This window comes from Lonchura striata, chromosome 5, assembly GCF_050655825.1.
Source record: "Lonchura striata isolate lonStrDom1 chromosome 5, ASM5065582v1, whole genome shotgun sequence".
Classification (NCBI taxonomy): Eukaryota; Metazoa; Chordata; class Aves; order Passeriformes; family Estrildidae; genus Lonchura; species Lonchura striata.
Window position 1 is genome coordinate 23,798,348 of NC_140707.1, and position 21,027 is coordinate 23,819,374.

The 21,027-nt window shown below is 42.4% G+C and overlaps 1 protein-coding gene across 8 annotated transcripts; it reads left to right on the forward strand.

Annotated features, from left to right (window-relative positions):
• The first annotated feature begins 116 nt into the window (after nt 1-116).
• On the forward strand, nt 117-5,268 carry LOC110468081 (calcitonin gene-related peptide 1). Of its 8 annotated transcripts, none has more exons than XM_085580137.1 (5): nt 117-525; nt 1,114-1,209; nt 1,503-1,634; nt 2,438-4,480; nt 4,795-5,268. In XM_085580137.1, the coding sequence occupies exons 2-4, from the start codon at nt 1,124-1,126 to the stop codon at nt 2,634-2,636; spliced, it is 417 nt and encodes a 138-aa protein (XP_085436263.1). In that variant the 5' UTR covers nt 117-525; nt 1,114-1,123; the 3' UTR covers nt 2,637-4,480; nt 4,795-5,268. The 8 variants fall into 8 exon arrangements, with proteins under 8 accessions (XP_085436263.1, XP_085436264.1, XP_085436261.1 ...); XM_085580138.1 differs by having other exon boundaries at nt 4,315-4,480; XM_085580135.1 differs by having other exon boundaries at nt 117-182; nt 2,438-4,501.
• The last annotated feature ends 15,759 nt before the right edge of the window (nt 5,269-21,027 follow it).

Here is a 21,027-nt window from a genome sequence, read left to right on the forward strand (position 1 = left end):
CGGCGCCCAATGGAGGGGCGGGCCCCGGCGCGGTGATTGGCTGGCGGGCGCGCGCGGGCGCCCACGCAGGCGGCGGCGGCGGCAGGTATAAAAGGGGGCGGCGGGCAGTGCGTGACACCGCGGCTCGGCGGCGACACCGGCACCGCGCCCGCTCCTCCGCCCGCGCTCCGCTCCGCACCCCGGTAAGCGCCGCGCCGCGCCTCCCCGCGCCGGGCGGGCCGGGGGCGGCAGCCCCGCGTCTCTGCCGGGGGCTTTGGAGCCGCCGGTGGTGGGCTCGTGTACGCGGGGCAGCGGGGTCGGTCCTTCCCCGCTCGGTCGCTTCCTCTCCCGCCGATGCGGCGTGGCGTGTCCGGCCAGGACAAAGTGCTGCGGCAAAGGTCACGGCCGGGGCGCCGCGGGGAAGAGGGGCATCCTTTGGAAGCTGGCTCATAGTCCCCGTCGAGTGCTGGGAGCTGGCAGACATGAGGATGATGTGGTGGTTGTGATGTGCTTCTCGGAGTCCGAGATACTGATGTTGTGAGAGAGGTGTATATCATGTTTTCAATAATAGCTATTTTTACAGGTTTTGTGCTTACGACTGATTTTTAACTTATTCTCTTCCCTGGCTTCAGTGTAGAAGTATTTATTGAAATTAAACCACTTAATTCTTAGTGTAATCTGAACGGGGGTGTTAGTGTGCTGGCTGGCAAGAGGCAAGCAGCTTCAGGTAAAGTGCTGACAAGGGCACTTTGTTCTCAAAAATGTTAAACACTTATTGTTTTGCCTTGTGATTTGTATCTGTCCGTGTCGGACACGGTCTGTGACATTGTGTGCAGTAGTCACAGGAACGCGTTTTCTGCCAGTTTGAGGAAAACTGCTTTAAGTTGAATGCAAATAACTGAAGCTCTTAAAAGCCACGTTTTTCTGCCCTGTAATAGAGCCAAGCTATAATAAAATTTTGAGAAAACTAAAGCACAGTAGCAATAATCACAATAAACAAAAAGGTGGATTTAAAATATAAAGTGGCTCATATTTGTGCTGCTTGTGGTTAGGAAGCAATGACCTCTTTAGTGGAACTTGCAGGATTGAGAGAGTTGGAAAACAGCCATTGCTTGATGTACCTCTTTGTTGTAGAGAGGAAATCATGGTTATGCTGAAGATTTCATCTTTCCTTGCTGTTTATGCCTTGGTTGTGTGCCAGATGGACAGCTTCCAGGCAGCCCCAGTCAGGTAAGAAGCTGGTCCTGTTGCTGAGTGCTCTGTCTGAATGGTATGAAAATACTTAATATTCTTGAGAGGTCCAGGAGGGAAACAGACCACGGTGAAGGAGAAAGGTGTCTGCTTTTTGTGCTGGGGCGTTTTGATTCCATCTTTAAACCTCTCAACGCTGCGCGTGAGGAGAGCGCATTGGGCTTTGCACATTCAGCCCCTGAAAGGCACTGTCAATGACACACAGCCTGCCAAACCCCTCTCCCTGCAGCAGTCTGGCCTTTGCTCACCCTGTTTCCCTTGCCTCTGCCCAGACCTGGCTTGGAGTCCATAACGGATCGAGTGACTCTCAATGAGTACGAAGCTCGGAGGTTATTAAATGCGCTGGTGAAAGAGTTCATACAGATGACAGCAGAAGAGATGGAGCAAGCCTCCGAGGGGAACAGGTAAGGACTGCAGTCCTGGGCAGCAGAAAAGAAATGTGGGAGTGTTATATGTTTGATATTTAGCAAAAACCATTTGAGCAGATCCTCTGCAGGTCAAGATCTTTTTGTTGTCTTGAGGTTATGGCTAAATGGTAAAGTATGATATTGCAGAGATGTCCTAGTGTTGGTGTCAAGGGAATGGCTTCCACCTAGTTAACCTGCCTCTTATCTATCTCTTACGTCTGAAAGTGGAGGGCAACTTGATCTTGAATGAATAGGTTGTGTTAAAATATAGCAGCAAAAGGTATGTCTTCCCAGTGGGAGTGTTAGGGCACTTCTCAGTCACTCTTGGATTCTCTGTCGTGCAAGTGCATGCTGTTGTAAGGCATGGAAAGTCCCTGGCAGGAGGGATGTTTTCCTCCTGATGCACGCAGCGCCACTCTCCTGGGACCAAAGGCATGCAGGAGCATTTGCATTATCCTAACAGGATTTGCATTGCAGTGCATGGGGATGGATGAGACACTGAACAGCATGCTGGATATGGGGGAAGTTAACTTCCTGACCTCTGACTGTATGAGCATCCAAAAAGGCTAATGGACTTGCTTGTCAACAGAACTGGATTCATTAACAAATGGTGTTTTCCTTCGGACTGCTTCTGTATGGACTTGCCTTGCATGGAATGTGATGTGGAGGGTTTGGATTTATTTTGAATGAATTTAAGTTTCCTAACAGTAGATCTTTTGTGCAGGGAAGAAATGCATGAATGTGCATGCTTGAGGTTACTCTTCCTTTGGGCATGTTTTTATTTTTTTTCCCCCCTGCAGCCTGGATAAACCCATTTCCAAACGCTGTGCCAGTCTGAGTACTTGTGTGCTGGGCAAACTGTCTCAAGAATTGCACAAATTGCAAACTTACCCTCGCACTGACGTCGGGGCTGGAACTCCTGGCAAGAAACGGAGTGTGCTGAGTGACCTGGAACATGAACGCTATGCAAACTATGGGGAACCCCTAGGAAACAACTAGACATGCTTATTTCTCCCCCTTTCCCTTTTTTGACCTGATGCATGTGGATATAACTTTGATTGCTAACTTTGCTGTCTTCTTTTGATTCTGTTTTTGACAGAGAATGTTTGAGATGGACCTAATGTTAGGAAGACCAAGAATATAACATGCATACCAAACTAGGGGAAAAAATAAATAAAAATGATCAGCACTGCCTTGACATTCCAAATGATTTTCTTAGATGTTGATTAAAAAAAAAAAATCATTTCTGGCTGCTAAATATACGAGTAGATTCTTTCTTTTGTGCTTACCCATGCACTTGTTCAATAAACCTATTTTTCTATAAGGGTTAGATCTGCTTGGTTTAACATTTTGTTTTAGAATGTGAGATTTCTAGAAGAGGTTAGAAGCCTTTTGCAACTTGTCTTGATGTTCAAGAGAAGTAATGCTAGTAACTTCTAGAAAAGTTCAAAGAGAACTTAGATGTCAAAATACATATAAATTGTTATGTACTGCTGTAATCAGGCATGCATGCAATCCTTTGGTAGGGACCCTGAGCAGCAAAGAAACGCGAGGCTCATACATATTCATTCTAACAAACTAGAAATGTAATCCTGTTTAAAACTTGGTGCTGAACATGTCCAGGTAAGAATTTTGTGGTCTTTTTCTTTTCTTATTTTACACTAGGCCTTTGCACTATATTTTAAACTTACGTACCTTTAAAATATTTGTGTTGATTTACAATTCACCTGCCTTAGGTTATCTTGCATTAGGAGCCAAACCCAGATTTCTTTACAGTTCTGTTGCAACACTGCATCTGTCTTGGAATTTAGAGGCCTCTTTCAAAAACTTGGCATTGGTTGTAAAAACAACTCTTCATTGTTAAAATTAGTAAACTGCCTTGTGATGCTTAGCTGAGAAAAATCCCTCCTACTGCAAGAAAAACTCATTGCTTTAGTAGAAAATTCTTCAAGTGGGGATTGTGTGAATGCATTTTCCTTGAAGCTCCCCATCTAGCACAACTCTTAGCTGTAAGCTGGATTGTGAGCAGAGAGTTAATACTGTCAAAGTCTGAACTGCCCCATGGAGAAGTTCTGTGGTAGACAGAGGTCTAGCTGGGGTAAAGAGAGGTTCTCCCATTCCCACTAAGCACCTGGAAGCAGTGTCTATGTGTGGTTCAGCTCTGAAGGCAGCTGGTCAGAGTCACTGACAGAGCTCCTGTAGTGATCAGTGATGCTGCAATTCCATGTCTCTTCTGGCTGTTAGGGAGTACAGGTGTTGGAGTGAGAAGTGAAAAATCTGTGTTGGCTACTGCCTTTCAGGAACACCTCAAGCAAAATACAAATGTGGGTTTTTGGAGGAAGAGGGGATTGTTTAAGTTCTCCAGATCTGAACCTCCTCAGCTCCTTTTCATGGCCGTAATGCCTGGCTGGAGGCAGACAGTAACCCAGGTGTAGCTGAAAATCTGGCCTGGATTTAGTCTTCAGTGCAGCTGCTTTTATAAAGTGAGCCTGACATTGAGAAAGCCATAAAGAGGCTTCTTTTAGCAGTTAAAAGCCATGCACAGAAGGTGCAAATGCCTGCTGCACAGCCAGCCTACTTTTAATCCTGCAGCAGGGCCTTTGCTAGTCATAGTGATGTCTCACTGCATGCAGGGTTCGTGCTGCAGGAACTAACTCTTCCTTTTCCTCCTGAAAAGCAGTGTAACAGCACAGAAGAGGGCCTGCAACACAGCCACCTGTGTGACCCACCGCCTGGCAGACTTCCTGAGCAGGTCAGGGGCAGTGGGCAAGAACAACTTTGTCCCCACCAACGTGGGCTCCAAGGCCTTCGGCAGGCGGAGAAGAAGCGTGCAGATATGAGAGGTGAATGGTGATGTGAACATGGTAAATGCACGGCACCAGACAGAACCTGGGCATCACCAACATTTTAGTTGTGTGGGGGGAATAACAGACCTGCAGTGGTCTGAGAAGACAGGGGGAGTAAGAGTGTAAAAAGAAAAAAGATGTTACAAATGGAACAAAGATGCGTGCACAAGGGCTTTTGGAGATGTTCTGCTTGGGTAACCACTTTCACAGTGCATTATCTAAACACAGCAATTTGGTTGGAATTGTTTGCTTGTTTTACCACCAACATTTCATTATCAATGTATCAGTAACTCTGGTGTTCTTTCTTACAGATTGCAATGAAACTGAAAACTCAACTTTAATTTCTAATGGAAGCAAGTCGTCTTCATAAACCAAGACCACCAAAAAGATTAATTTTTCATCCTACTATTTAAAATGTTTTATTTAATACAAATGAAAACACTTCTGTTATGTATAGTAAAAGAGAATCTAGTTATTAAAGTTAAATTATTGTATATTCTTTTTATATGCAACTCTATTTCAAATAAAATGTGACAGCATCTATTATTTATTTATCTTCCAGCTTATGTGATCCATGCTACTTATCCTGGCCCTACTGCCAAATCTCGGGGATTATACTAAACTGCTGCCTGGCAAGGCATATGTGTATTATACAGTGTGCTGTGCCTTGATGTAAAACACTTAACTATCCTGATTGTACATATGTTTAAAAAAAAAAAAGAAATCACTTCAGTATTGTATTATTTGTGAATTTACGCAAAATTAAAAAAAGTATTTTAGATACACTTGGATTGAGAAACTGATTTTTCATTTGGACACACTTCTGGAGACATGTGCCACCAAGCCAACATCATTGCAGATCAGCTAGTCCATTGATTTGCTCCAGCCTTAACTATAAATACTCGGGTTTGAGTCAAAAGTTCAGAACAGAAATAATAGCTGCTTTTTTATATATATTTCAAAAAAAAGCCCCAAATGATCCAAAAGATGCCACTTAGTGAGACTTCTGCTAGAAAAATAAGATGAAGCCACAGGTACATCTAGTAAAAACATGGGGCCAAATTTCATTATGTAGTTTAAAACTAAATCTTTTTATCCAGGCTCTAGTTCAGATCAAGTGGCCTGACATCTGCTGTAGATTTTTGTGTAGAGTCAAAAAAGTGAATTAGGAGGAGAAAGAGAAGCTACAGAAATGTACATTTCTTTGAAGCAATCCTGAGACAGAGTCTATTTAGGGATCAGGGATAAATAATTAGAGTGAGTGGAGAAGAGGGTAGCTGGATCCATTCCATGGACTTCTAAGTGGTGCTGCCAACTTCCTTCTCAAAGCTGCTGCTGTTTCAGTTTAGTAGCTGAGTCAGATATTTGTTTAGATTTGTTCTGTGCTTTACAGCCTGACCCTAAAATCTGCTTCATCAATTCAGATGAATCCCAGAATGGGTGAGGGAAGAGGCCACAGGGCATCGTGTGGTCCCACCTCCCTGTTCCAGCAGGGTCATCCTACACAGCACAGGGTTTCATCCAGAGGGCTCTGGATTATCTCCAGTGAGGGAGGCTCCACCTTGCAAAGCAAGGGGTGAAGGTTCTCAGGCTGTCTCTGTGTGTCTCTGCTGCAGGTGTCACCAAGAGGAGCTTGGCCAGCCCGGTGTGGACACCCAGTGACTTCCAGCCCGTGCTCATTCCCGGCTGCGCGTTCGTTCCTCGGGGAGCACCAGCCCTGGTGAGTCAGAGTACACAGCAGCCTTGCAGGAGATGAGCCACGGCACTGTCTTTGTGCAAGGATCTGCTTGGGTTAGACCAAACTGCCAGTTTTGGAGCCTGTAAGCGTTTGTTGCTATGTTTCAGGTATTTTTCCTTATTTTTTTTTTTTATACAAAGCGGGGGTCATATGCTGGGATTGCCTGGCAACCTCAGCAAAACTTCCCTGTCACTGCAGATCCTTTGGGCACAGGTGGCAGCTTGTTTCTTTTGTTTCCTAATACAGCACTCAGCAGTTTAATCTTCTCTAAGATAGAATGCTAAGTACAATTACTGGGGTGAATACATGTATTTTAGTGATTCATATTCAATAAGAAGCCAGGCAATGCCCACAGGCCCCTTCTGGCTTTAAAGACTAAATGGTCAGGCAGTTTATTTACAGCCATTCTCTGCTGAGAGACACTTGAGGCTCTGCATAATTGAATGTCAGTAATCTAAAAACTTTTAGTTCCTCTTTTCAGTTTAACAAAGTTATGCAGGGGATTTCCTCAGACCAACATTGGACACCACAGCATAAACCTGACACATAAAACATTCAAGTAGCCTTGGTGCTGGCTTTTACCTTGTCCTGGATATAGGAAATTTGGGTGAAACTTTTGATACATGTTTTTTGTGCTGATTGTTGTTTTCTTTTTCCTTAGGAAGAACTAGCTACTTTCCCACCTGAAGATCTATTCCTGTTGTATCTTCTGTCTCATTTCTCCTTAGGATGTCTGTCTGCACATCAATGCAATACACTTAACAGTACATGTCCCTGAAAAGGAAAGAGGGTTAAGCAGTATAGAAGCAAGGGGGAATACAAAAAAATGGAATTTTCCATAATGTGAAGGGATAGAAGCCCGTCACCACAAAACTGAGATACTCAGAGCTTTAGGAGAAGTGGATTGTTATTGAAACTAAAGAAAAGCAGAGTTGTAAGCATTAATATTTTAAGGAAAAATTTTGTAGTTTTAAGGCAGTAAACATGGTAGAAGGAATTAAAAAGCTGCTAGAAGGTTGTCAATGGCTTTGACTGACTGTGAACAAGTGGAAGAAGTTGCTTCCATTTTTAATAGATAATGTTCTGGGTAATATTACCAAATTTGTCAGTTCTCAAGTAAACCCCAAACTTCTACTCCAGGAGAAAATCTATTTTGGAGTTAGCATTTAAAAAGGAAAAGTGTGGTTTCTAATGTACTTTTCTTTCCATTTTAATATATTGCCCTTCTAAGAATACTTGAAGCTGGTGAGAAGTATAACATTGGTGCAATATATGTGAGTGGCACCAAACCCAAGTTACTTAGCATTCAGTATTCATGCACAAGTGTCTGTGTTGTTTATGAGGCAGTATCAGCCCGACTGTAGTTTGGTTCTAATATTTTTAGATGTCTGTTTGCGTATGTTTCTTTTAAGTTTTTTTTTTTTTTAATCTGAGTGCAAATGAAGTTTTGGGAGAATACTTTGCAAGCAAAGGCAAAACCAGAAGAAATTTTTGAGAAAGAAAGGGTGGTGATATGCTCCTAGAGCTCCTATAGCTGACTCAGTTTTTGTTTCATTCACCAGGACATTTCTGCCCACACTGATTGAGCATAATTTTGAAATAACCCAAGTGGACTTCCACTGTGGCAATTTTTTTTTCTCCTTCTGTTAGTGAAATTTAATTCATCTTCCTGAAAGCTTCCATTATCTGCAGTGTGAGAAGGGAGCAGAGCTAATGTTATTGCTTCTGACACTGAACACTGCCAAAAGCAACTTATATCAGGCAGTAGTAAATTTTGGTATTGGTTATCTAATCCAGCATTGTCATGTCTAATTAGCAGATTGAACATCTCAAAGAGGTGAAGAGTTTAAAACCCACTGGAGAGTTCAGATGTGCATTTTTCTAGACTGAACTGTCTCAGAACAGGTGAATACTTGTTAGAGATAAACTGGGTGCTTCAAGTCTGGCTTCACCCAGGTTGAGCACTGACAGCTTGGCTCCAAACTGGTCACAATCACTGCCTCTGTCAGTCAGCTGAAGGCTGCCCTGGCAGCTTAAAGGGCTCTGCATGATACACACCTTTTCTGTCTCTTTACTATTCTCCACTTTGGATGTGCCTCATGCCTTCTGAAATTATTTTCTGTAATTACGCCTCTTTTTTTTTTTTTTTTTTTTTTTCCCACAGAAAGGAAATAATTCCCATTTCCAAATTACACCTAACATTGTCACACTTTCTCTGTGAACTTTCCAGTCTCGGTGAGATTTCTGATTCAATGGAGTAATCAGAATCGTTGCAACATTTATCTTTTCTTTCTATTCTTGGCTTCACCACAGCTCTTATTTTCACCAATTACTCTTTTGGCTGGGGCTGAGCTGTGATCCCAGCTAAATGATTAGTGTCACCTCCACGAGAGCAAAGAATTGCCTTGCAGTCTGAATGTGGAGCTCGAGGACTTGAAGCACTGAACAATTTGTGTGATTACCTCCCCAGGACACAGAAGGGGCACAGGACAGCCAGGTTTGCAGCCACTAGCTCCTCTCCTCCCCCAGCAGTGTGACCCAGCCTCTGGGTGTGATGGAGAGTGCCTCTCCTCCTCCTCCTCCTTCTCCTCTGCCAGGGCTGATGGAGAGAGCAGGCTCTTGGCAGGACCTCTGGAGGCATGGAAAAAGGAGCTCATGCTGGAGCAGGTCTGTTGGCAGAGGTGTGACCCTGTAAGGGACTGTGCTGGAGCAGCCTGTTCCCAAAGGACTGCACACTCTGGAATGGGATCAGTGCTGGAGCAGTTAATGAGGTGCAGTATGGGAAAGACTCACACTGGAAAAGTTGGTGGAGGACTTTCTCCTGCTCCTCTCTGGAGCAGAGGAGGAGTTTGAGGAGTCCTCCCCAGGTGGAGAAAGGAGCTGCAGATGCAGCCTGTGATGAAATGAGCACAGCTCTCATTCCACATCTCCCTGCACTGTTGGGAGCAGTGACAAGGTAGAGAAATTAGCAGTAAAGTTACACCTGGGAAAAAGAGATGTAGGGAGAGGTGTTTGTAAGACTTGGTTTTACTCATTATCATTTAACTCTGATGTGGTTGTAATAAATTAAACTGATTTCCACAAGTTTAGTCTGCTTTGCCCATGACAGTGAGTACTGAGTGACCTCTCCCTGTTCTTATCTTGTCCCATGAACCTTTAATTATATTTTCCCTCTCATGTCCAGGAGAGGATGGAGAGTGGTGGAGTGAATTTTGTGGGTACCTGGAGTCTAGCCAGGATCAACCCACCACACAAAAGGAGCATAATCATGTGGCTATTTGGAACCTTTATAGTTTTTTGTAGCTTTGAAAACACTTTGAATGTCCAAATATATTGTGTCAGACACATTAATTTGCATATTATTCTGCTGACATGCTCAAAGGATGTTACAGGTTTTCACTGTCTTTTGTTGTGGAATGAATCAGTTATTCTAGTTAGCATATGTTCCTAAAATAGTTGAATAAATAGTTCATAATTCCATTTTTAGCTCATGGAATGGCCATGATTTTATAGGGAACCATGATTTTATATGGAACCATATCAAAGTTGTTATTTGTAGTGGGTAGGAATGGCCTGTTACTGAGAATGAATTCCAGGAAAGTGCATCAGGGGAAGGATGACAATCCTTGTAGTTCAGTGAATTCCACGTGGACAGGAAATTTTTATTTGTGGAACAGTCTTAGTAGCTCAGGGGAACATTTTAGCATATCAATCCTGCTAGGCTGGAGAAGACAATGTTGCCAGGGTCATTCTTGAGTGTGTACATTTTCCAAGGAAGGTTTCACTCTTAGTTAATGCAGTCCTTCTTTATCATTCTGTAGTTAAAGATACAATCTAAGAGTTAAATTAGTTATGAAAATTAATATTGATTGTTGTTCGTAATGCAATAGAAGCAGAGAATTACATAGAAAAAGGAAATGGTTCTGACATTCAAATACTGGAAATACAGAGTTTAAATGAAAACTGCCATAGTTTTTGTTTAAAAGGCTTATAGATAGGCAGATGTGAAACATTTGAAGCACTTTATGTATATTGAAAGCGAAGTCAAAGGTTTTTTTCATAAACTTTCTGCTTTGGCTATCTCTAGTTTAAGCTTAGTCTTGGTAAGGTTGCACACTTCAGTGCACAAAAGGTTTGTTTGCATTATGTGAATGCCCTTTGCTGCTTTTTCATGGCTTAGGTTCTCAGAAGAAACAAAATGTCCTTATTGTACCTTTTCCTAATAGGCAGTGGCAAAGCACTGGGTTTGTAACTGTGTGTTTTAAAACCACACACATTTAGTATTTAACTTAATGAAGTGTCTTTGTGACTGAAGGTTTTGATAGGATTTGTGTCCCTGTTCTGTTATTCCGGTGACTTTCTCCTAAACAAAAGTTTCACTGCTTATTTATTATTGCTTGTTAGATTTGCAGAAGCTGCACTTCATAGGATGCCACTGGTGCCACTGCAGTGATGTGGCAGGTAGGATTGGAGGTCAAGCCTCTACTCTTACAAAGACCTGTAATCTGACAGGTAAAGAACCTCTCTTAGTTCAGATGCTCTTGATGATATATCAACATAAAATTAGCTTGGGTTGTCTCTCACAGCCAGCCAGCTTTAAGCTGATCATGCTCCATCAGCCTCCTAAATTCCAAGAAAACTGCTTTTTCCATCAGGTTGTTGTGGGTTCTCTAGCTATGGACACATTATCTTTTATGGCCATTCCCCTCCCCAACCAGATGTTGCTCTCATATCAGAAGTTCAACCTGAAACCTGCTGGGTGTCACAAAGTACAGCCTTCAGCCTGCCACTTGTGCATCAGGTGCTTTTTGCTGTATACAATATAATGGCCCGATTTAGTATCCCTTATGCCTCACAAGTCACTTTTTTCTCAACCGTGCTATTTCCAATTTGGTTGGCATTTTTCTGGTGAACTGAATCTGGTGAGTCTCAAGCTGCACCAAGGGAAATACAGGTTGGATATTAGGAAAAAGTTTTTTACAGAAAGAGTGATAAAGTTCTGGAGTGGTCTGCCCTGGGAAGTGGTGGAGTCACCATCCCTGGATGTGTTTAAAAAAAGACTGGATGTGGCACTTGGTGCCATGGTTCAGTTGAGGTGTGAGGGCATGGGTTGGACTCGATGATCTTTAAGGTCTTTTCCAACCCAGTGATTCTGCGAGTTCTGTGAATTCTGTGAATCTCCTCTACAGCTCTCACAGAGGACTCTAAATTGATATTAATATAATGTGTACCTATGAAACCTATTTATATCACCACAAAAGTATGGAGTGTCTGTAAGGTAAACAAAAATCTAGCCTAATATTTCCATGTCTTCATTTCAGTCCCAGGATTAAAGTTATATGTGGGAGGAAGAGAGGGAAAGGTGTCACTTTCTGTTTTAGCAAGTGTTTAGTGACTGCATAGAAATAAAAACTCCATAAAACTGCTCAAGTTAAGGGAATGATTGGTAAATACATCTTCTAGAAGCTAGAGGGCACAGGAGCCACAGAAAGCTTCTGGTATAACTCAGTTACCAGGAGGTATGAGTGAGCCAGAGTAACCTTTGCTTCTTTTCACATAAAATGGCACTTGCTACTCAAGTTCAAACAGATTTTTTTTCTCTTTCTGAAGAGAAGTGACTGAAAATCAGAATTCTCTTTCCGGATTTTTATCAGTTTTGCTGATGGTCTAAAAGAAAATAGATCATTCATATTGCTATTGATATAAATGAAGTTGCCAATATATGCTTCCCATTTTTAATCCAGATTAGTTCAGTAATAATAAAATTTTCTGCAGGAGCTCGTGTCGTTAACCATTTATAGAGAACTACTGAAAACTGTTTTAACAGAAAAGGTCAAAGGTAAGATCCTGGGCACAGAAGTGTTGCTGTCAAGCCTAATAACCACAGAATTCAGATTTTCATTTGTCTAGCTGGTCTGGTGGAAGTATTTGAGAACTTTTCCTCACCCTTACAGAGTATTTCTGTGATAGTCCTGGTGTATATCATGTTACAAGCCATGTGTCCTGCCAGTGTAATACCTGTGTGAGGAAGACATTGGGAAACTTTTTGGTACAGAGCAATCATTATTTTGTTTACATTTTGAAATAAAGTTCACAGACCTTACACTAAGTGTGTAAGTAGAGCAGAATATCCTGACCTGCTCTTTGGAAGACCTCCCCAAATTCCAGCATATTTTGTTTTCAGTTCCAAGTAACCCAGTGAGAGAAGAGTACTTTGCCAGTCTGTAAAGGATACAAGATGTATGTATGGATTAATTTATGCTGAGTTTCTCAGGCCAATTGGTTTCTCTCTCAAGCAGACAATCAGAGGTACTATGAGTTTGTAGGAGTCCTGCATCACAGAAAGTATCTCCTCCAGCCTTTGGGAATTTTACATTTTCCACAGGCTTTATGCCTAAAGTCAGGTGTGTGCTGAACCACAGGATGGTATTCTAGTAAACAAAACAGCACTGGTGGAGTAATGAAACTCTGCTGAATTATTCATTGGGTCCTGAATGATGCAGAGAGAGTTTTCATAGTGAACAGCCCTGAAGATGAGAGCAGTGCCAGGCACAGCCCTGTGTCTGTGCTGTGCACCTGGCCTGTTTTCTCAGGTAAACATCTGCAAAAATTCATGTTTTTCCATAAAAGGACTGGAAAAATGTTTGGTAGCTGTCAACCAAACTCATCTTGAGATTTATGATATATCTTGGAATAGTCAATCTAATTCCAAAAAACCCCACTTATGGACATAACATTGAAAGCAGGTTCAAGCACTTTGCTACAGAGCAATGAACTTGTACACATTTTTAAGGGAAGCCCATCTTCAAAGAGAAGCCTCATCCCAAAGTAGGTATCTCGAGGTACATTACTCACACTGCTGTCATGGTTTAAGAATGACCAGGGATGTGTTAATGTGAGTAGGAAATTTAAAGGAGGGTGTCCAGCATGGGCAGAGAAGCTGGAGTGCAGAAAATTATGATGGTGAGGCCAATTGTGTCTATAAGACTGAACTGGTCTTTCCAATAAAAAATATCTGGAGGTTTAGTTTTGGATGGTGCTGAGAGGGAGTGTCTGCTGAAGCCTGCCAATAGTGATGGTGAGTGAAGCAGTGTTTCACTCACAGCTCTGGAGGAAAGATTACATTGGGGGTGGGGGAAGGAAAAAAAACCCTCTGTAGAATGAATTTAGAATCCAAACCTTTCCAGAAACAAATTAGTTTTCCAAAACCCCACTGTAAACTTTGGTGGAAGCAATAAAATGTGCAGCATTAGGTCATGTTATTCTGGTTGCTGGTGTCCACTCGTGGCAGAGAAGCACTGGCAAGGAGAATCATGCTGTCACTTCAGATTTGTGCTGGGCTCAAACAGGGTAGTGATGACAGGTGCTAAGAGAAACTCCAAAAGCAAAACAGTGGGTAATACCACAGGGTTTGAGAAACACGAGTTATAAAATTCTGTACTGTCTGCTCAGTGAGACCCTGAAAAAAAAAAAAAGGAAAAAAAAAAAAGAGTATGAACATATAAGCAGGGCAGCATTTTGGACTGGGCAATAATGATCCGAGGAAAAGCTGGTGCACTCAAGCTTTCCCTAAGTGACTTTGCATGTAATATAATGTATTTTTAACATTATATTAATATAAAATCCTTGTGTATAGTAATACACAGAATAATTTAACTCAGTTGTGTCCCCTTTTGTATGTCTGGCTTGCTTCTGATGGTGGTTACTATTAAGAGCTTTCATACTAGTTGAAATTTATCAAGAACAAGATGCAGAGTTTGCTTCATCATCAAGTAACATAGAATAATTTCTTTTTTTAATGTGTAATGTTTTAAAAAATATAATTTTCAGTTTTTTACAACATTTTTCTTCATTAAAGATGAAGTACAGTTTATTAGGATGTCTTGTAATCTTGGAGTAAAATGTAGCAAATTAATCTGATTCATTATTGTAAGGATCCAAAAAGTTATTTGTTTTGCTACTGGATATTAAAGCAGAGGGATGTTGGAGAATGGGACTCTGCTTAAAGGCTTTTTTTTCCCTGATAGTAATTTGTGGGAGACTGTCCTAACAGTGCAGATTGAAATTTAATACAATATTATCAACTTTGTGCAGTGTAAAGCAATCTTTGCTTTTCCTATAGCAGATGTGCATCCCACCTTTTACAACTCCATTTGATGAGGCTGTGTTGCTAGGCAGAGGCATGGAAAACTTTAGTGTTTTTTCCCTGAAATTGTACATATTTATGTGCTGCCACTGTCAGAGGCTTCCCCATTCCTGCCTGGTGACTGGGGCTGTCTACTGGGTTTGGCACTTTATTCTCTGTGCTTGACTTGTAAGAGATCATAATTTATAGGGAGCAGGGAAAGTAATGGGAAACCATTCACTCTAAAAATTTAAATACTCATGATTTCTCCTGCACAATGGGCTTGCAATTTTTGACTGGATTTTTTTGTGATATCCTTGCCTATAGAGCTGACACAGGATGATGTTCAGTTCCTGCTTCTCTGAACTTTTGACACTCTCTCTGGCTGTTTTCTGTATGTTATTCCCCATCCAGTCCAGATGTTTCTGCACATGAGCCACACAGCCATTCAGCTTGGTTTTTTTTGGAAGGCAAAGCCTTGATTTTGTCCTGTGGTGGAGGACAGCATTAGAATGTGGAGAGTACCCATTTTTTGTGGAAGGACTCTGTTGGCATTCCAGCATGACTGGATGTGGTTACTGCCCAGCTGCTGCTCCAAAGCTGGCTGTGGCAGAGGCTGTGTGATTTCTGTAGTGTTTCTTTGGCCTGTTTTGGGTGCCTGAGACTGTTTGAGCTCGTGGAAATCCCACAGGAATGATCCTTGGGATCACTGGCCCTCTTCTCAGCCTGTGCTCGACTGATGCTGGCTGCAGCCTGCACTCCCAAGGGACCTTGATGTTTTCAGGCCAAATGTGGCTCTTTCCCTCCCTTGAAGCATATGTTGACTTGTAGTATTTCTAAAAAAAGGTTATGTGAAAAACTGGTTGATCACTCTTCAGGCCAGATTTCTAAACTAGCTCTGCACCAAGCACGTCTCCCTAGGATGACAGAGCCTGGCTGAGCACTGCAGCCAGAAACAAGACAAAATTTTGAAGGCATATTTCTCAGAAAAGCTGACTTTGGGCTATCTTGGCAAGATGCTGATTAAAGTTCTTGTTTTGGGCCACAGTACTTTTATGGGAAAGTGTGTGCAAACCTGGTCTTCCTCACAGAGCTCTTGGCCTAGGTCAGGCTGTCTGGGATAAGAAAAGCTGGGTTTCCTCTGACTTCCCCTATGGCTTGTACAGCACATTTTACATTATTGCATTGCTGGAATAAATCCACGAGGGAGGCAGAAGAGGAGAAAGGAAGTTCATGTCTTCTAGTCAGAAGATTAAGAACAAACTTGAGTGGTGATTGTGTGGGGGTTTTGGTGTGTGCCTTGCTGTAGGCACTGCCCAGTTACTGCTGGGGGCAACACAGAGCAAAGGCTGGGCAGAGACTGTGAGAAAAGTAAAATGAGAAAAGATAAACTGGAAACGGCTGAAATCCAAACCTTAAATTCAAAGAGGGAAGATTACTCTGTTTCTCCCCATTTCAAGTTTTTGGGGGGCCAGTTTTGACTACAAGGTGTGTGGAGGAAGAAATTTACCCTAATCTTAACAACTGGAGATGCTATTTAATCTGCACTGGGTTGTGGTGGTTTACCCTGGCAGGCTGATAAACACCACACAGCCAATCATGCCCCCATCACCAGTGGGATGGGGGAGACAACTGGGAAAAAAAAGAGTGAAATTGGTGGTTTGAGATTAAAAACTAGGAGAGAAATGGAAGGGGAAATAACATCAATAATAATGATGATAAAAGAATTAAAACACACAAAACAAGCGATGCAGGATGCAACCACATCCAGTAGCCAGAAAAATGCAAGGATGTTGGTGGTACCATTAGGAGTTCTAAGGAGCACTGATATCAATGCCAGTGCACACCACAGTTTGAGCACTTACAATGAGAATAATTAATACCAGTTTCCTGAGAAGGTGGTGGAATTTGCCAAGCATCCAAAAAACAACCAGACCATTTTCAGGTCCTGATTATTTCCTGACGAACTGCTTGACCCCAAGGGCCTATAGCAGCCATGACAGTCTGCCTTTGCAAAGCCCCTTAGAATAGATCCATTCAAATGCAGACATAATTACACCTCTCCTCACAATATTATATTTCAAATATCCTCCCAGTAATCAGAATCTCTGCAGTGTGTGAGGAGTGAAGAGCCCCTTTATCCTTACAGCAGAAAGCATATGAACTGTTATGAGCTAAAGAAGGTTAATAATGAGAAAGGCTAATAGAAAAGGCTTTGAGGCATCACCACCGTCACAAAAAAGGCATGAGGAAATCTGAGAGCGAGTGACAATGCTGCCCCTTTACCAGCAAATGCCCCGATGGAGTGTGAGTGAGAACAAGAATCCTCTGCCTCCCCCGCAGAAAATCACAGCTACAGAGGAGTTGTTGTATATTTGAGCTTGTTCCCATGGTTTTAATCTTCTAACTTACTCTAATTATTCCTATTCAAGGCTGATTTATGTTTGGCAACTTTATGTTAGGAGGAGTTCCCTTTAACAGAACAACATATGCTTGCAGGCAGGATGGGGGGAATATGATGTGTTCAGATGCAATATGAGGCTGTAATTTGGCCAAGAAAATCTCTCTGACACTGTCTGTGCAGACAGATTTTTCCTTATTTGCAGTAGGTTTTCTGTCTTCCCTTGATGAAGAGCAGCAACATTGCCCTCATAAGGGATTCCTTCCAGTTGTTTCCCAGGGTTTTTAGGTACTCATGCACAGATTTTTTAACAAGTATGTTTTTTTCACATGAGCAGTATGTAACACAACAGCAAATCCATGAGAAGCTTCCACCAGCTGTGCTGTGTTATGCTGCAGCATTCTGCTTTCCAGAATGGAGAACAAGTTTTTGTCAGCTGGCCTCAGTACCCTGACACTGGCATGGTGACTTTGCAGGAGGGAGTGGGACACACCTGGCAGCTGTGTAACAAGGAAAGTTGGAAAATTCCAAGCTGTCATAGGTACTAAGTGTCTACAAGTTGTATCAAAATCGGTTTCCTACTAGGGGAAAATTGAGGAATTAGCTGCTCTTGTTTTTTTCAGGAGCTGCCTGTCATCTGGAAATGAGCTTGAGGAAAGAAGCAGGGGAGCCGTAATGGGTGTAATATGGCACATGGCAAGGAACTGAGAACAGAAAGTTTAATAAACACCATGGAAATCTGTAGGAAAACACTTCTGCGAGTTCTGCTGCCTGTACAGAGATACGGACTTTGCAGTTTCTCCTCGGTGAGAACAGATGTTAGCTGGAGAGGTGACCATTTTTCCAGATTAAAAAGCAAGCTGTAGTAGTGACTTTATCATGGGACAGAAAATGAGACCACGGAGCAAACGAGGGGCTGAGCTAGAAGGGGAGCCTGGAATTATGGCCAACCTCCCCCAAAGGCACTGCTTTGAGCTGCAGAAGGTGACTGCTGTGCCTGCTGTCACCTACACACAAAGATACACCAGCAGCTTGTAAATTCTGTTTAAAATAGAGGAATCAGTGAGCTCTACACTCACGAGCATTACTTCAGAAACTTTATTGAAACAGTCTCCAAAGCCTGTGGGCTGTAACCATAAGCAGTGAACAAAATGTGCTGGTTTGACTGAAAACCTGTAATTTGTTAGATTAGCAGTTTGCAGAGATAGAATTTAGCACTAAGTGAGGGTTGCTAACTTAAAAAAAGGAGAAATAGATATTGATTTGTCTAATTACATGCAGGGTTTATTTAAAGTGGAGATTAGTTCGCTTTAAAGAAAAGAAGTTGTATTGAGTAAATGCACTATGTGCTCAGTGCACTTATTGTTGAAAGCATGGGATTCCCACATGTGGTATTGTTTATTTGGTTTTAAAATGTATAAAAATAAATGAATTTTTGATACCAAATTATCTTATCTTTGAAAAAGTATACATGACCCCAGGTTATGTCTATGTTGCTATCAAAGTAGCATTTGACTTAATGAAGGAGATTTTACATGCCCCATGGTCATTGGTGCTTCTGAGGAGAGTGACAAGGACTTTGATGGTTTCTCTGTGGAACGTGTGTTGGATCTGCATGACAAACAGAGGGAGATGGAGCCACATCTTTTTGGAAGCCATGCAGGGGTGTTTTCCTTGTGCCACTTGGTCTCCATGAATCCTGGGAAATGAAGTGTGGCAAATGACAGATTCCTGCTGGATTTTTTTCTCTCTATTTTCATTAACCTCTGAATAGATATTATTTTAATTAAAATAATCTTGACAGCACCTATGAAAAAGCTGTGGGGGTTGTAACAGCAATTAGGTGTGTTGTCAAAGATGATAAGCAGCCTGGTATCACAGGAAGGAAATTAACACTCTGACCAATAATGGAACAGTAATCTTAATCCAGTGCTTTTTGCCTCTTAGGAACTCTTCAAAATGGATGGATTTTGGAGACCAGGCAGTTTTAGAACAAGACAGTAAAGCAATCAGTGCCATAAAACATCTCCATTTTAAAAGTCAATGTCATACTGGTGTAATAGTGGCTGATGGCCAGCCAGCAAGAAATGTGATGTTAATTAGACATTAACAGTGCACAGCCTTGATGATTTTCCTATATTTTGGATATCAGAATGATTGGGAATTGTATTCAACATCAGGTGGTAGAGCATAGCAGTGACCTTCATGAATGCCAGGTGTCTGTCTGGGTTCTCCATGGCAGGGAGAAGGGCTGGGAATGCTGGCAGCCTTTCCCCACTGTGAGGAACATAAGGTATGGGAGCCTTCCTTTCTAGGTTGTGTCACCACAAGTCTTTTATTACTTAGGAGCTGCTCTGAGCACATAATTCACAGCTCTTTTGGTAAATTGCAAACTCTCTGAATTATAGTGTTTTGCTCATCTTTAAAGCACCATTCATCCTCTAGGTGACCGGTGTCACACTGGGGCAAGCAGAATTAAAATCAAACCCTCTGTGCTGGCCCAGGCAGGGAGGCACTGTCCTCTGCCCAGGAGGTGCAGCTGGAGCTGCTGTGGGTGCAAGGACTGGATTGCTCTGCCCAGGACAATCACAGGTGGCTGGAAAGAAAGGCTGCCCAGGAAGGAGCAAGCTGTAAAAACAGCCACAGTTTTACTATGTGAGAGGATGGCAGGGGATTTAACTAAAGGTTGGAGTCAGATGGAATCTTGGAAGAAGAGGACTGGGAATAATTCATCTGTAGGTTCCAGAGCAGGCTTGTAGGGCATGGAATGGATGAAGCTGTGCTTATTCATAAAGTCTGAGGTAAAAATGAGGCTGAAGAAGGTTTGTGGTTTCCTGGGTACCCCTTTGGCACTTCCTGAGGTAGATGCTTCTCTACATGTCACCAGTGAAGGATTTCCAGGTATCCTGTAGAAAGAAATAAATGGAGAAATTAAACTTCTATACCAACAAGAAAAGGGTTGACAAGTTTAATAGAGACAATCCTGCCTTGTCCTTATGCTGTCTTCCCAGATGTAATCCAAGAAGAACTGCTCCTTGGAATTTTGGGCTCATTTTGTCCTTCTTCTGCACCACTGTGCTCCAGCTTGTGCTCTTCTCCTTCACATTTTCTTGTCCCACTCTCAGCAAACACGAGAATTCAAGCATGTCATGCTCCTGGTTACAGAAACCAGCACTGTAATGTGCCTGAAATATTTCAAAGGGAAGCACTTCCTTGTCCTGCTGAAGCTTTAGTAACCCACTGTCATTTCTGGTAATGTGTGGGTAACAATCTACAATGTGCACCCATCCACACAGGGTTTTCTTTAAACTTCCTTTTTCATCCCTAAAACGAAAACAAATCTCTACAGTTAGTGGAAAGCTGCATCTCAGAAGAGCTGTGATTTGAGGAAGAAGATAAGTTGTACAATGGTAAAGAAAGAGCTTATTTCTTGTTTGCTTTGCAGTGTGAGAAGACTGGATCCTGCTACTCCAGAGACTAATTCAAAATGTAGCGTAAGAACATTCCTACCCCAAGGACATTTCCACTCTAAGGGGAACGTAAAAAATCCAAGCAAAAAAGCAACATGTAAGTTAAGAACCAGGGAACAGGATGACAACATATGCTGCTTTCCTTCTCTGTTAAAATGTGTATTGTTTGTTCCTTGCAACCCTCTTGCAGTTCTCTCATGTCTTCGAGTGCATGTGGATGAAGGCTTTGACCTGAGGGATGATGGCAGCTAGCACCAGCTCACTTCTTGGACTAAATCAGGAGGGAGATTTCTACAGCTTTAGGAGCAGTGTGGAAGGCAGCCCAGCAGCCTGCAGGGGCTGGGGATGCCCTAAGAGTGAGGCTGGGCAGGTCCTAGTGACAGGGACTGAGAGCTGCAAAGAGGAGTAAAAATCAGTGTATAATGGGAAAGGGCAGCCATGGAGCACATCAGGGGAGGATGGATGAGAGCAGAATAGCAGCCACTGTGAAAGGCACAATGAAAGCTGGGAGCAGAGGAAGTTGGAGCAGAGAGGAGAAGGCAGCAAGGACAAAAGTTCATCCTCTTCAATGATGACAGAGTTTTGGGGAATTGAACTAAAAGCTTCCCTTCTGAAGGAAGTCAGATCTGAAGAGCTCCACAGATCAGTAATGAAGTACACTGAGTTTCAGAGTCAGCTTCCAGGTTGAATGTACAGAGGAAATGGCCATACTTTCTTACTGATAGTATAGTAGCAAAAATTAAATGCAATAGAAGCCAAATGTAATTTCCAAAGTATTTTCCTACTTCACAAAGCCAGAAGTTTAGGAGG

Coding starts and splice junctions, on each gene's coding strand:
- LOC110468081 (XM_085580137.1), top strand. CDS start 1,124: ATGGTTATGCTGAAGATTTCATCTTTCCTTGCTGTTTATGCCTTGGTT. Junction 1,210..1,502: donor TTCCAGGCAGCCCCAGTCAG/GTAAGAAGCTGG, acceptor GCCTCTGCCCAG/ACCTGGCTTGGAGTCCATAA. Junction 1,635..2,437: donor CAAGCCTCCGAGGGGAACAG/GTAAGGACTGCA, acceptor TCCCCCCTGCAG/CCTGGATAAACCCATTTCCA.